General features: G+C 40.6%; 1 protein-coding gene across 4 annotated transcripts in view; it reads right to left on the reverse strand.

The window, feature by feature from the left end:
- Window positions 1–15,401, reverse strand: part of pou6f2 (POU class 6 homeobox 2) — a 114,967-nt gene that overhangs the window by 21,742 nt on the left and 77,824 nt on the right. For all 4 annotated transcript variants that reach the window (XM_015375662.1, XM_015375659.1, XM_015375661.1 and 1 more), the window contains 2 exons: window positions 8,648–8,785; window positions 1,418–1,627 (listed from right to left, as the gene is read on the reverse strand). In XM_015375662.1, the coding sequence (XP_015231148.1) occupies window positions 1,418–1,627; window positions 8,648–8,785 (348 nt within the window). The remainder of the gene's footprint in view (window positions 1–1,417; window positions 1,628–8,647; window positions 8,786–15,401) is intronic.

The raw sequence follows: 15,401 nt of genomic DNA on the forward strand, positions 1-15,401 counted from the left end.
TTACTACCACAAGTATAATGTTGAGGTATGCCCAGAAAAAACGTTTATAGCCCCGGCCTGTATTAGAGACCGGCCAATATTTACCTCCTCTGACAGCGAGACCGGCCATTATTAGAGACCCGGCCGCTATTGGAATACAGGCCAATATTAGAGAATTTACGGTATTACATATTGTACCTGAAGACTTTAAGTGTGTTCCCAAAGAATATAACAAAAGTATTTGTAGGCTTGTTTTATTTTAATGATTAAGAAGCTCTTTATCAATTAGTTGGTAGAGTCCACTTGAGTCCTATTCATTCTAAGTCTTTGCAGCATTCGCTGCGGGACCAGCAGGTTCTGCAACAGCTTTTCCCCCGCTGCCATCAGGATGTTGAACTGTTTAAGTATAAACTGGACTCTGCATTACACTTGCAACATTATTTTGCATCCCGGCCATGGCTTAAACTTTTATAATATATATAAATAAGACACAACTCAGTCTTATACTGCATTTTACACCATATTTATTTTTCAATGAACTAAACCTTTCCATATTATTGCCCTTTTATACCAACTCGTTTTACTTTTTTCCTATACTGTTTACATGATGATCACTGCTGCACTTTAAATAGTACAAATGTACATTTCACTGTTGTAAGCTGCTCATTTCACAGCTGGAAGCTGTAAGCAATGTAATTTTGTTTTGTATACACTTGGTGTCACTTGGGTCAGGTGAGACCAAAGTCGAGAAGTGAAGGCTAATATCACCCTGAATACGCTATGCCTATGGTGGAGCATGGTGGTGGCAACATCATGCTTTAGGGTTGTGATTCTGCAACAGGCAACATGAATCTGGTCATAGTTAATGGGAAGATAGATAGAACAATAGACAGGGAAATGCAGAAATAATAGGATTCATAGGACTTAATCCTTTATGCAGGACGAATGCATAAATAATCAAAGAGGGCTGCAATGGAGTGTTCTAGGTTAAACTATATTGATGTATCAAAGTGGCCTAGCCAAAGTCAAAACTTGAATCTGTTGCAAAACTTGAACGGTAGTCATCACAGTTTGCTCTTCATCAAGTCAGACTGACATTGAGTTATTTTCGAAAATGTCAGGATTTCAGGCCACACCTTTCAGCGTCATTAAGTTGTTATCGCATAAGCTGGTCTATTAGAAACATACAACTGTGGTTTTAATGTGCTGGGAATATGGAAAAGCATAATATTTTTGTTAAGGTTGCTGTGTTTTTAAAATCAGGGCATCATCATGAAAGAAACAAAACAAAACAAAACTCCACTAGGTGTTGCTCATCCTACAATTCTGGAACCAGCCCTTTATCATTTTTTGGAGTTTAGAACTGTAACCATCTGCTCTACAGTAAAGCCAGCTTCACGTGTATGTTAGCGTGTTCTTAGAGGAGCGTATATGTTACCTGCTGTCCGGGCTTGATTGGTGACAGCGTGATTCCCTGGGTGTTGATGACAGGCAGGATCTGATTGCCGATCACCGTGGCGATGATCTGGCCTTGAGCGTTGGTCAGAAGCTGAGGCGTAATTGGCTGTACCTGCAGTGCTGGGTTGCCACCCCCTGATTGGCTGGAGGGCCCTGCAGAGTTGGGCATCAGTGGGATTGTTCCAATTATCTACAAAGGGGGCAGAGCGGAGACAAAATCAGCTGGGTGGTTTTAAAAAAGCAGAAAGAGCAGAGAGGGTAAACGCCACTGGAGGTATCAATGAAAATGACATTTCCTTATGGAAGAGAGGATTTTAAACATTTAGAGCAATTAATGCTGCTAATCAGAGTAAGATGCTTTAGAGTGGTGGGATTGAGAGACAGAAGGATGCAGAAGTGTCCACTGATGGTCTGTCACTGATGTGGCTTTACAGGCTGGAGCAAGTGAAGCCAAAGCAGACTGCTGGGAGCGCACTGCAAAGGTCAGCGCTGAATACCTGTGTGTGTGATGGTGCACACCACTGACTGTATTATCCATCTCCAGGCCTAGATCAGCAAAGATGTGTGTGTGTGTGTGAATGTGTGCTGAAGTGTCTTTGCCTGTTTCTGGAGTGAGGCTGCAGAGAAACACAGGCAAAGTGAAAAGAATGAGTGAAAAAAGAAACAATAAGAGAGAGAGAGAAGAAGAGGGAGACAGGACCCTGTGCCTCTAATCCAACTCTCAGGGTCCCAGGGGTACTTCACCCCCCTCCAACCATTGCTCTCCTCTCCTCTCTCCAGTGGCTGTAATCAGGAAGGGCAGATCAAAGGGGGTGGCAGAGTGTCACTGCCACGTTTTAGCTCTCAGAGCTGCCAGAGTGTAGCCGGGAGTACCGCTTTAGGGGGGACTTAGCGCCTCTTCACTATGATGAAGGTTAATGTCATCTGGGGACTGGTTCTGGGCAGCGGCCATCACCCTGGCCCCCCTGCTGGCAGCGCTCCTCCAACTCGCCTCATTACACTAGAGAGCAGCTCCACATGGATGAGGCACCATCATTTTAAATTCTGTTGTTTGGAAACAAGGAAAAAGCTGCCTGGGCTAGAATTGCAAAGTCTTGGGCTCGATCTCTTGATGTTTGCCTTTCAGTGAAAGGCTCTGTGCGACAGCCTAACAGCCCAAAGCAGCACGCTGCATATGGCTCACCTCCTCCTCTTCCCTCTCCAGTCTCTTTGACATAATAGGGAGGGATCTGTAAGAGAAAGGTGGTCCAATGATGTATAATTCATCCCTGCTATGCCTCATTTGCTTACGTTGCTTCGCATTAGGGAACAGATAATTTATCTCTCTCTCTTGGTCTTTCAGCCGGGGTTTTACAAACTCCCTGTAATGCTCTCCTGCCACTTAGCATATTTTATTGCCCTTCCTGACGCCTGTGTCTCCGGAGTCCCACTGATCCTACTTTGCATGCCACCGTGGCAAAGAACTTGTTCCGCTCAATTATTCATCATCATTGGTCTAAGTGGTTGTTCTATAAGCATAATAAAGGAGCAGGAAAATGACTCATCCCACCATACCAGGTCCCCTACTTGTATCTACACAGATGTTTTACAGTGGCATCACACTGCTCCATTTAGGGCGAATATTAAATAGTGACCTGTCAAAGTGTTGATTTTTAGGAGGAAAAATGACACACACGTTGTTTCTGTGACTTTCCGAAAGACACATTTAACACTTAACAATTGAATAACATTTTATACCGGAAAATAACTTAAAACAAATCTTATTTCCTGGCTTATATTTGTTTTAATTTTAAGATGATTAAACAAATATACAAGCCAAATCTATTCAAAAACTTGATTAAGCTAAGACCCTCCTACAGCATAACTATTTCCAGCTATATTTGTGGCTGTTTCTTGTGTAGCTTTTAGAGTTTGAGTTTAAAAGGCATAGCTACGGTGGCCGAGAGGTAAAAACGTGCAGCAAATACATAACTGCCCAGCAAATACAAAAAGTGATGCACGTAACAAACACCAGAATTTGACCATGGTACCTATATAGCGCTTTTTCCAGTCAGAAGACTTGACCAAAGCACTTTACACTACATTCAGTCATTCCCGAACACACTCACACACTGATGATGGCGAGCTACATTGTAGCCACAGCTGCCCTGGGGCTCGCTGACAGAAGCGAGGCCGCCGTACACTGGCGCAACCGGGCCCTCTGACCACCATCAGTAGGCAATGCAGGTGAAGTGTCTTTCTTAAGGACAGAATGACACTGAAAGGCTTGAACTGACAACCCTCCAGTTGCAGGGCAAACTCCTTCATCCGACGCCACTGTCGTCTCCATCAAACACAAAAATAGACTATCCGACTAACAACACAGGCAAAAAAAAAAAAATGCTGCAATATATATAGGGGGAGTTTTACATCAATTCATTAGGGATTAGAGTCTTAGTAAAGACAGAAAGGATGCTTAGAGAGATTGAGTAAATAAAAAAGACTCAAAGGCAAACATACCTTTTCTTTTTACCCTTCATATGTCTGAGCGTCTTGCATCCTGTGTTTACTAAAGACTGGTCCACAAACATTCATATATATTAATAAATATGTATGAATACCTAGGTCAGGGCCCATATGAGTTATTTTGATCTATAATTAAGGTTTATTTTATTTCTCTGTACAAAGCATATATGTAAAATATTGCAACTTTACCTTAATTAGCTACATTAACATGGACATAACTAATCAGATTGAAGGCCTGGTCAGATCAAAAACGTTTCATGTAAACATGTCAAACTGAATATATTTATCTGATTTGGTTTGATCGGAAAGAACTTTCGTTGTGAAAAAGAGGTGTTTTTTGCTGATATCCATTCCGATTGGCATCCGTGAAGACACCCATTCGGATCCTTTGAGTAAATAACCTCCACTGTGCATGTGTGCAAAGTCAGCATGACTTTAACTATCCTTCTATGATTAGAAAGCATCTCTAAAGCTATGTTCAAACACCAGGCAAATGTGAACATTATTCTGATCTTTTTCGTCTGAAAAAGTCAGATTTATGCTAAGCTCTTTTGTGGTACTATAAAACAGATGCATATCTGATAGTTTAAAAGCGTTTGCAGTGTGAAAGGTCAGGTCACGTTTGACCTCTCCACAGCAGGAGTGGTCACTACTCTACGAAGGTCTAGGGTTTAAAGATGTGTTCTATTTTTTTTAACCTTCCTTTGTCTTTTTATGACTTGGTCATAATATTTTTGTCCTCCACTGCTCTACACTTTAGGAAAAACACACAGACAATAGTATCCACTATTACTTCATCTTTATTTAAAAAAAAGCCCTAGTATCTTTAAACAGTGCTCTGCTGAACGACATCTATATTCTCTTTCTGTATTTTCTTTGTGCTTTGTTGTCCCAACCTGTTCAGACAGATAACAGCACATCTGATGGTGTTCAGTTTATTAGTATGAACAAAAATGCGAAAAAGATTAGATCTCAGAAGAAAAAAATCTGAATTGAGCATTAATAGCTGCTTAATGAGCTAACTCCTGAGTAGGTTTTGCTAGATCTGCTTTAAAATCTGTACAGTCTGACAACCAGCAGGATATTGTTTTAACGGAATTTGATAAGAGCAAGGAGTCATTTCCACTTCCAAACACCTGATTGTGGGTTTCTTATGCAGCAATTTCCTTCACACAACTATTTTATAAATAAGCAGCCATTGGGACTTTTCATTCACAGCTTAGTAATCTCCTAACTTATTTCCCATTTTTTTCTGGCTGTTATTTCACTTCCTGTGTTTGCCTCTGCTCCGGTTCATGTGTGAGAGACGTGCTTCTCTCCATCCAGCAGAACTCATTAAGATTATGCTGCTCTTGTTTCCACAGAAATGTCATCTCATCTCTCCAGCCGGGGCAATCTGTGTCTTTAGCTATGGTCGCCAGGCAATATCTCTGCCCATTTTTCCTCCCCCTCAGTTCATGCGGTGAATTGGGACCCAAGAGGGGAAAATTTTTTTGAAAAGTCAACACACAAGTTCTCACTGCAATTCTAAGCTTCATTCTGCTCACAAATTCAGAGAAAATTAAAACAATGAAATAAAGGCAAGATGTTTTCTGATACATATTCTCTTTTTAATAACTTTAGAAGATAAGAAATCCTTTACTTTAAATCTCAAAAAATTGAGAGCTAGGTCTGGGATTTTTAGACTTAATGGAGCTATTAAAGTCATGTTATATACACCAGTGTTATCGAATCTTTTATAATTTCCCCAAATTTAAGTTTCTAAAACTCTAAATACTGTCCAAAGATGAATGGATTTTTTCGTGGTTGTTTCTTGACAGTTTTTCAGACTTATAAAACATTTAAATCTCATCATATACCAGTCTGTAGGAACCTTGTTACACACAATTACAGGTGATGTGAGACAAATCTAAAGACTGGTAAGAAAAAAATTTCTTTAACTCCCCTGCAGTAGCATTAAAAAGGTCAACAGCAGTTTGTTTAGTAGGTGCACTTCATCCAAGGAGTGGAAGCTTCCTTCAGTTGAGACAGATCACCATGTTTTGAAGTAAAGCGTCACCTGCTGTATGACTCAGCATGTGAGCGTGTTGCTTTTCACATTAGTATCAGCATTATATGCAAAAGGCCTGACTAAAGGTCACAGAGTATAAAGGAGATAGCAGATAGTTTTTCAAAAAGCTATATGCATGGTTAAGGCCTCACCTGGTTTGACTGTATTCAGTTTAGAGAGGAAACAGCCATTAGCATTTGTGCTGCCAGTACAGAAACTGCACTTAACTATCACTAACTGCATTTAAAACCTTAGGAAAAGATAGATTTTACATCGCAGAGAAGATGGGAGATAAAATGTGTGATTTGTATAAGGGGGGGAGTATCTTTAGAGGAAGGGTGACTGAATAATTGTGGCTTTTATCCGCAGCCTTAATCACTGTTGTAGAGGCAGAGAGGATAAAAGAGCCTCATTGATTTTCCTTGGAGAATAAAAAAAAACGATCGAGCCAATATAATTAAGGTTTAAAAACTGAACTCCAAAGACCCATCAGACTTGACACTTTTCAAGGTTCTCCAAGCTCTTGCTTATGAAAAGGCCTTTTGACAGCACTGTAGAGGAAATTAAGTGAACAAAGCCTGCACACCATGGTTTAAATTCAAGGAAAAGTAATTGTTTACATGCGGAGTGCAGGGACAAGAGAGACGGTCCCCTGAACTGTAATCAAACTGCACCTTGAATGAGTAACAAAAAAAAAAAAAATCCACTAAAGAAGACACATTCCTTAATTTACCATATGCGAGTGGTGTATAATACCCAACATTCAGGGGAAGGGATGGGAGAGACCTTCTCATTGGGGAGTGTATATTTCAGAGTCCTTCGTCTGAATAATGCAGTGGAATAATGAGGTGGGGAGCAAAGGCTGTACCCCAGGGCTTTGACCATCTCAGTGACCTGATTATGTCAGGAAGTGTCAGCCACCAAGACGCTACAAAAGCACAGAGCATCCCGTCAAGTCCATATCCTCAGTGATCTGTTCCCAGTGCTCCAGGCACCTTGTGAGCCAGAGAAGTCCATACTGTCTCATTAGCTATGTTTAGGATCAAGGTCTCCTTTTCAGACAATACTTTCTACATGGTCAAACCAGTAAATGTAACTCTGAAATGTCCAGTTTAAAAAACATCAATTTACGTGTGTTTTATCACTTAAAATATCTCCAGCTGGATTAGTGTCATTTTGTTTTTGTAAAGTTGACATGATGAGGACAAAGCAAGCGTAACACAAAGAAACAGTGGTTATTATAAATAACAGAAAGTGGCATAAAAGGGCACAATGTCCACACAGTTCTGCTTTAATGTGAGCACTGTGCACCTGAGATAAGATGATTCATTAGATAGAGCCGAACAATGACAAGCACCATCGTTCAAGCCTCTGGCTACTGATGGAACAATTTTGCAGCCACCCTTAAATATGACAAGGTCAGCGTTTTACTCCGACAGGCGCGTGAGGTTAAGAGAGGGAAGGGTTTGTTTATTCCCAAAATGCTTAATATATGGAGGGTGGCGGCCAGACTGTGGACAAACAGCTTCGAGGCAACATGGAGTCTCGCCACGAGGAATCAATGAAAAAAGATCAAGAATGTAATACAGATGGTGCTTCTTGAGCTGGACATTAATACTGTGTATAACAGAAGATCTTTTAGGGGCTCCCAACCACTGCAACTACTTTAGTTATGAAACTTTGCTTTATGAAAGTGAACTATTTCATGTTTTGCAAATTATCAGATAAATACACTTTCATATTCTAGTAAGACTGCGTGTAACAGACCAACACACAGAACCATATAACTGTGAAGAGGAAAGAAAAATATCAAAATTTTCTCTTGCATTTGTCCCAACAACCCTAAATTAAATCCAACTGCCCATAATTAGATCCCTTTCGGAAGTCGGAAGAAAATAGTGTGCATTTATGAACAAACAGCTTCATAAAGATAAACTGCTTGATAATCTCTGTTTGGTCTTCATGGAGATCCAAGGGAAAAGAGAAGGATTTTCAGGTAAACTGACAAGTTGAAAAAGGTTTAGCAATGAGTGGAGCAGCAAGAGGCCTGTGGTAACTCCAGAGGAGCTGCAGATTTGAACAACTCAGTAGTCATGCTTTCAGGACATGCAGACTTTATGAGATATTTTTAATAAAAACACCACTAAAGATTGAAAGACATAAAAAGCAGGTTATCTCAAATGATGTCTGGGACATTTGAAACATGTTGGAAAAGGTGCTTTTGTCAGGTAAGACCAGAATATAGCTCTACTGCCAACATACAAATGTTCTGAGGAGGCAAACTAATACTGTACATTATCCTGAACCCACAATCCTAGCTAAAAATACTAGATCACAGCATATTCATGCACTAAAGAGGCTTACTTCTAAAACTGGAACTAAATTCAATCCAGAATCTGAGGGGAGACTTGTAAATTAAAAATGTTAAATAATCCTATACACATTTCCTGCAGCTGAATTATGATGTGAATCATCAGCAAAATTCAATCCATAGTTCCTTGGAATGAGATGAACCCTTGGCAAAAATGCCAATAAAATCTGTTCATACCTTTTCAAGTTATCCTGTAAACAGACAGAAAAACACACACACTCAAACTCCACTAATGACACCACCTCCTTGGCGGAGGTAATAATTACAAACTGCATTACACTCACCTGTCCTTGTGCATTCGTAACAAGCTGCCCAGTGGCTCCTTGCAAATTTGAGAGGGTGTTGCCGAACACCTGAGATCCAGCAATTGACCCCATGGCGGCTGCTGCTGCCACTGCTGCCTGGCTAGCCAGAGGGTTCAGCTGGAGAGGACAAACACATCATTTATCAGGAAAAACATCTGCTTTTTTTTACACATTTATTCTACAATACAAATGTCCAAAGAGGTCAGCAAACCACATCCATACTTTCTTTTTGTTGTCCAGAAGAGAAGAGGCTAACTGCAAAGAGGTCTTTATAGTCCAGCAGTGAGGACCATGCAGTTTATCAAACGTTTCCCAGAGGTCTGTGCTCCTGGACCCAGTGGGAGGCTCGAGGGTAGGGAGGAGCAGTGAAAACTGAAGGGAGGCTGTGAATAAGTGGCCATTTTACCACTCTAAGTGCTTTCTCTGGCCTCTGGGGCTCCCCATGGGCTAAGTCTAGTCCTTCGACCCTCAGCAATGGCCCTCCCACAAAGGCTCTCACAATAGAGCCAGGCAGCAAGGCTATGCATCACTGTATCGTCTGTTGCTTCAATAAACTTGGACTAAGAAATCCCCCTGCATCAAAAGACCCTAACAGAGTGATACTGTAGAGGCAGAGGAAGGTTAAAATGACCATCTGTACATTGCTGTAATGGACTCATTTAGTTTGGCCCATGGTGGCAGAAAGAGACTTCTTGCATTGAGAAGAGGCTGGAGAGCCAGTCACATTTCTCAGATTACCCATATAAATCAAGCTAACCACTTATTAGGGGCTGAAAATGCACTGCTGATTTGGTTGTATTGCAGTAAAGCAAAGTCTTATTGAGCTGAATAAGTAGATCAAAGACAGAGAAGAGAGAGCAGAGCTCCCGATTACTGGACAGAATAAAGAAACTGGCTGCTTTCTCCCTGCTGCTAACCCTGATTTCCTACTTAACTCAAATGAGAAGACTAAAAGAAAAAGGAAAGTTAAAGCAGAATGTAGTGAGGTGAAAAAATCCAGCTTTTTCATACTCTCTACATTCTGTAGAGAATTCAGCTTTGTTCATAGATCCGGATGCCATTTATTCTTTCTTATCCCACCACCATATATTATTACACTTTCTGAAATCAAATGATGAAAAAATGCCACAGAGCGATCAATACTTTTTCATTGACAGTAAAGGTTAAGCACATTAAGAATGACACTGCATTTGTCTTATGAAATCATATTTCATGTTGGTGGCCTCAAATTGGCCGTGATTGATATTGCCTCCTCTCGTCTGAAAGTCATCCAGTTTTTCCTCGATAATCGCAAGATTGTCTTTTATGTGTTTCAGTGGACGCCCTTTGGGAACCAGGAACATCTCAAATGTTTGAAAAAAAAGAAGCCCACAAGTCTGAGTCATTCGGTTTTTTAGTCCTTAAACTGTGGTAAAGTGTATTTCTAAATTTACTCTCATTTCTGATTTTAACGTTTAACCTTTTTTTCTTTATCATTTTATTATTATATTGTTTATTTTTTGCTCAAACTCTGCAGTACAGAACTTTGATCCAACACCTACTTGTTGGTAATTAAAATACTGAAATTCCCCTTTATCATGTCACATTATTAACTGTGCAGCCCTTTATTAAAAACATACTGTACACAATGGCTGTGTCCGAACATCCGCCCAAACCCCTAAATCCCTCAATCACTGGGAGCTGGGACTATATAGTGGACTTTATAATGAACTCAGTTAACCGACCGTTTGGACAGATTATCACTACTTTTCCCTCCCCTTTGGTCATGTAACTCCACCTCCCCGCACGGTGCCTGCACCATCTTTGTTATTTGTCGCTGCTGTCGGGCAGTGACAGCCTATGGCAAAGGCGCTCTGCTGTGACAACAAATCCCATGATGCTTCTCCTCGCAAAACATATCTGCTCGTCTAGTGACCATGGATGATCACTACTTTTCAAGGTGCATTGCAGGAAATTTCGACTCCACAACTTTTTCATCCACTAGATATTTGGACACTCATCTGAAATGGCCTAACCACCATATAGTGGTTAGGGTGGACATTCAGACCATCCAATGTGATACAGGGGACCATTTTTTTTTTGAGCTTTTAATATTTTCAAACATGACTTTAAGTTGGTCTTGTAAATAAAAAAAAACATATTGAATCATCAAAAAAATTTGATTTTTTTAAAACAGTTTTAGTGTTTTCCGCTCTTTAAACTTGAAGAGGGAGACTGTACCAGTATCAGAAGCCTCTTGTCTATCTCTGACCTGATATCGCAGGATACTAACCCCACATGAGTGGAGCTTTGCAGAGAGCTGATGAAACATTAAGCATTGCCTGATGAGTGTATGGCATTAAAGTCTTGTTTTGTTTTCAACCAATTAACAAGTTCAACTACAAAACAATGCATTACAAGCTGAATTGTGCAGTTGTTAAAATTATCTGCATGAACACGTTTAAGTACCGGTATGTTTAGAAACAGATACAGGTGTCCGGTTAAAATATCGTTAGAAGCAGAAGACTGTCCTGTAGAACCCCAAATTTGGACAAAGTGCTGCTGTTAACAGGAACGCATACAAGAGAGTCCAAATTTTCTCTTTTTAGTATGTTAATAATAACCAAGTGACACTGGTGCCAGGTAGGTCTAATTTTACAGCATGTTAAAGCTATTTTCCAGCACATGTAAGGCCGATAGAACTGACAAAGACTCCTGGTGTCAAAATGTCTTTTGAAAAAGTTAAGCTTAAGTCCAGTACCCTTGCGGTTTAAGCCCATTTAGTGATGAAGAATTTATATGAAATTATAGTGAGGTATTAATCCCACAAAGAGATTTTTTAGCTGCAACAACCAAAAAAAAAAAAAAAATCTCCTGCATTTCATTCTCATGATATATCTATGCCAGCATTGATTGGAGCAAATAAATATTATTTTCTTACCGAGCAACATGGCAAGATTTTTAAGGCATGATTGTAATAATTTTAAAAGTATGATTTTGATTGCCCTGGATTCGTAACTCAGGGTATTTTTTTCTAGCTAAAAATAAAAATTGCTGCTTGTAAATGTTGGAATAGTGGGAGGAAAGCTAACATGGTCAGTTAGGCAGAGTTAAACAGAGGCCACATATCAACACAATGATAACGTGATCCGCTCAGGCGAGCACAGCCAGAGTCCCCCCTGAAAATCTGCTGTGCTCTGTGTCATTATGGGAGTGATAGGCTGTTAGAAAAGCCTTTAGATATATTTGAAATATCATCATCACGTTTCATTCAATGATAGCCCTCTCAGGTGCTCTGTTATTCTGCTAAATCTTTGTGAAAAGAAAGCCGACTTCATTGCTACATCTCTGGCACAGCATAATATGGATAGCAGTTAGAAGGAGAGCCAGAAATAAGGAGAGGCAAGGCTTTGCTCAACACCTAACCAGGTGATTTTCCACCACGGTGACTCCTCTCAACACCTCGGCAGGAGGCACAAAATGACAGAGCTGGGCTTGTATTTGTACTGATTGCATGTGTTGGAGGAGATAAACAGCGATCTTCCAGTTTGTAGAGCCTGCATATTAAAGATTGTGTTTCTTTTCATTCACTGTGAAAAGGGCAAGAAGATTTTCGGCTGTTCAGTCCTCTCTGGACAATACACCTGTTATGATCTCAGCAAATTGCAGAAAACATCAAAGACAGACATTTTGTTTTTTTTGTATAAAGAAATCGAAGTTGTACCTGAGAAATGCCTAAGAGACAGAATCGGATGGCTCCCAGCTCCATCAGCTTGAAATAAACTCAAAAGTAGATTTTCCAATTACTCATCATACTGTAGTAATCGCTAGGTCTGGCAAGGGCAACAAAATTCTTCAGGGTTCGAGTTGTTGATGTTACTGAGGGAAGATGACTCATGTTAACTGTTTGCAGTTTTGGTAAGGTGTTTTAAATCAAGTTAGTTGACAAAAAAAGCTATTAAAGAGGTGACAGTGATTAGGTCAGGGAGAGAGCACAAGACTTTCCGTGGATAACAGGAAGGCTTTATCGAGTCCAGCAAAGGAGGTACATTTAATCCAGTAGAGCTTCCAACCTCTTTCTCTCATGGAAGATGTAGGATTTGGAAATATTGGCAGGTTTATGCATTGAGTTATACAACAGGCCACAATATGTGTGAACAGTGTAGTTAAATATGTCCCTGTAGGGGTGATGGTGGCTCAGCAGGGGCTTGTTCTGTGGGCAGTAGGTTGCTGGTTTGACCCCTCAATCTGTCCCTCTCAGTTGTTGTGCCTTTGTTGTTGTCCCGCCTTGGCTATCGTCTTGGTCAAAGGGCCAAGTGGTACTGATTGTTTGCAGCATCACTGCTGTTCGTCTGCCCCAGGGCAGCGGTGGCTACAATGTAGCTCATCACCAACAGTGTGTGAATTGATGAATGCAGTGTAAAGTCCTGTTTAAGAACAGGTCATAATGTTTTGGCATCCCAATAGAAACGCCAGCAATGTAAAACCATCAGAAAATGCAAAATTATTAACTTTTGTAAAAGAGACCGAAGCCACCTAAAAATCTTAATTAGGAAATGGAGGTTATTCTCCATTTTAATTTAATTTTTGAATTTTTTTCCTTTAGTTAGCCCTCTTCTTTTAAGAAAAAAGATAACTTGATAGACATAATATAAAATGAGAATGTTATGTCAGTTGTCTGGCTTCAGGGCTGTGTAAAATGTATTCTCTTTATTCATCGAAACTGTGTCAAAGTGAACCCAACAGGTTAAATTAGCAGTCAATACCACTCTTGTTTCTCCTTCGGAGGAATGTCCTTTATCTGAAACAACAAGGAAGCTTCCCCAGTGTGATTCCAGCCCACCATCCCTGTCTCCTCCCTGCTCTTTCCTACTCCAGAGTGAATGTAATCAGCTGTGACATGAGAAAACACGTTCTCTGTCTGTCAGAACTCTGCTAGTCCTCTGCTGACAGTCCTCTACTGACTCTCCTTCTCGTCCTTCTCTAAACCCCTCGATCCCCCACCACTCCAACTGCCTCCCCCTCCTCACATCCGCTGTGCTTATGAACATCAAAATGCCATTAGGCCCTCCAAAACACCTCTGGTCCCTTGGCCGGTGGGGCTTCACACTGAAGTTGTGCACTCTGAGCCCCGCGAGCTCTGACTATTGCTCACCGATGGGCCTCAGCTTCGGCCGCTGTGAGAAAATAAAACTCAAAAAGAGCCATTCTGGAGGAAAAACATAGAGAAGTGAAAGACGGATGGAACAACTGGGGCAGATAACACCCGGCAGAGTACAATAATGCAGCATCTGGCGACAGTTGGAGGTTGTAATTGCTTAAGGCAGTGGAGAGGGATGGGTGTGGAAGTGGAGGGGGCTGAGGTGGCACGCCTTTAATGGAGTGATGTCATATGAAAACTCCGGAATGACAGCTAGTTAACAGAGGAGGTTTGGCTGATCAAATAAAATGCATTAACTCCAGGAAATGGCCGTCGTCGAAATGGCCACATCTAATGAGGTAAAATGCAAATGAAAAGGAGAAAAGTCATGAAAGCGTTTAAACTAACTATAAAGGGATGATGGAGTGCAGGACAGTGGCCGTCAATCTCCCCACTCATTACCTTCATGCGAAATTAACAGGAGCTTTAATCATTACATAAAATCTGCTCCGGCCCATTTGTTGATAATTGTAAAGGAACACTGGTTCAGAGTGGGTCCTTTATCATCAATCACATCCTGCAGTACATTTCATATAGTTAGAGAACACTGCAGGTAATAATATTAAACATGCTACAATTTTTACACTGTTCTCTTTCAGGGAAATGATCTATAATGTTTAGCTGTTTCCAGATGTATTAAATCTGAAACTACTTGGTGATAAAGTAACTACAGGAAAGTGCTGACCGTTTCAGCCTCATGAAGTGACATATCTGGTGCAGTTATTTCTGTGCTACATTGGCGCTGGGTTGGAAATCATGGCAGCAACCAGAGTAGCAGTAAATCTACTGCTGCTCCAGCTATGATTATAAAGTAGCAACAAGGGTATGTTTACCGTCAGAGTGAGAAAGTGAGTCTTAAGATCAGACCTTTGTGAAAATATGAGCTGCATTAACATTTTCCAACCTTTCTATTCAGAATGTCTTTTTTCTACCAGGCTGATTAGATCCAGTTTCTTTTGATTTGGATGGAAATTGCATCTCTTTTCACTCTGCTGTTGTTTGACATATAAATATAGCATTTGAATGACTTTAATATCCTCCTAATCAATGTCCAGTGATCTTTTGATGTCCTCAATTCAATATAGGAAGGGTCATCCATGCCGCAGCTTTATAAACACAATAAAGGTAAATGATTACTCCCCTCTGTGGTGTCCAAAAATACAGCCAGTAATGAAGAGAAATGGTGGAGTTTGAGGAGGAGGCCTGTCATGTGTCATTGGCCGACTCTAAGCTTGAAGATTAATCACAAGAGAGGGGCTCTGTGGCTAAGATGTGGTCACCCTTGATCGATAAATCCACCACCCTCTCTTCCCTTCTCCTGTGGCTCTCTGCCTTACCGTCTTTCTCTTTATCTCCAAAAGAACACCTCAGGCTAAATCAACATAAGTGGAGGGGCGAATAAATGAAAAGTACAGTTCCAGTGAGAAGGTTAAACACACTTATAATAGGAATAAAAGTCTTATTATATCTGTCTTTTAATTATGTATGTGAATTGATCTTCTTCCACAGTGGTATAATTTACTTAATTGTAGGGAGTGCACAAGTTTAACATTG

The sequence above is a fragment of the Cyprinodon variegatus genome, unplaced genomic scaffold (assembly GCF_000732505.1).
Source record: "Cyprinodon variegatus isolate N-32 unplaced genomic scaffold, C_variegatus-1.0 Scaffold123, whole genome shotgun sequence".
Classification (NCBI taxonomy): Eukaryota; Metazoa; Chordata; class Actinopteri; order Cyprinodontiformes; family Cyprinodontidae; genus Cyprinodon; species Cyprinodon variegatus.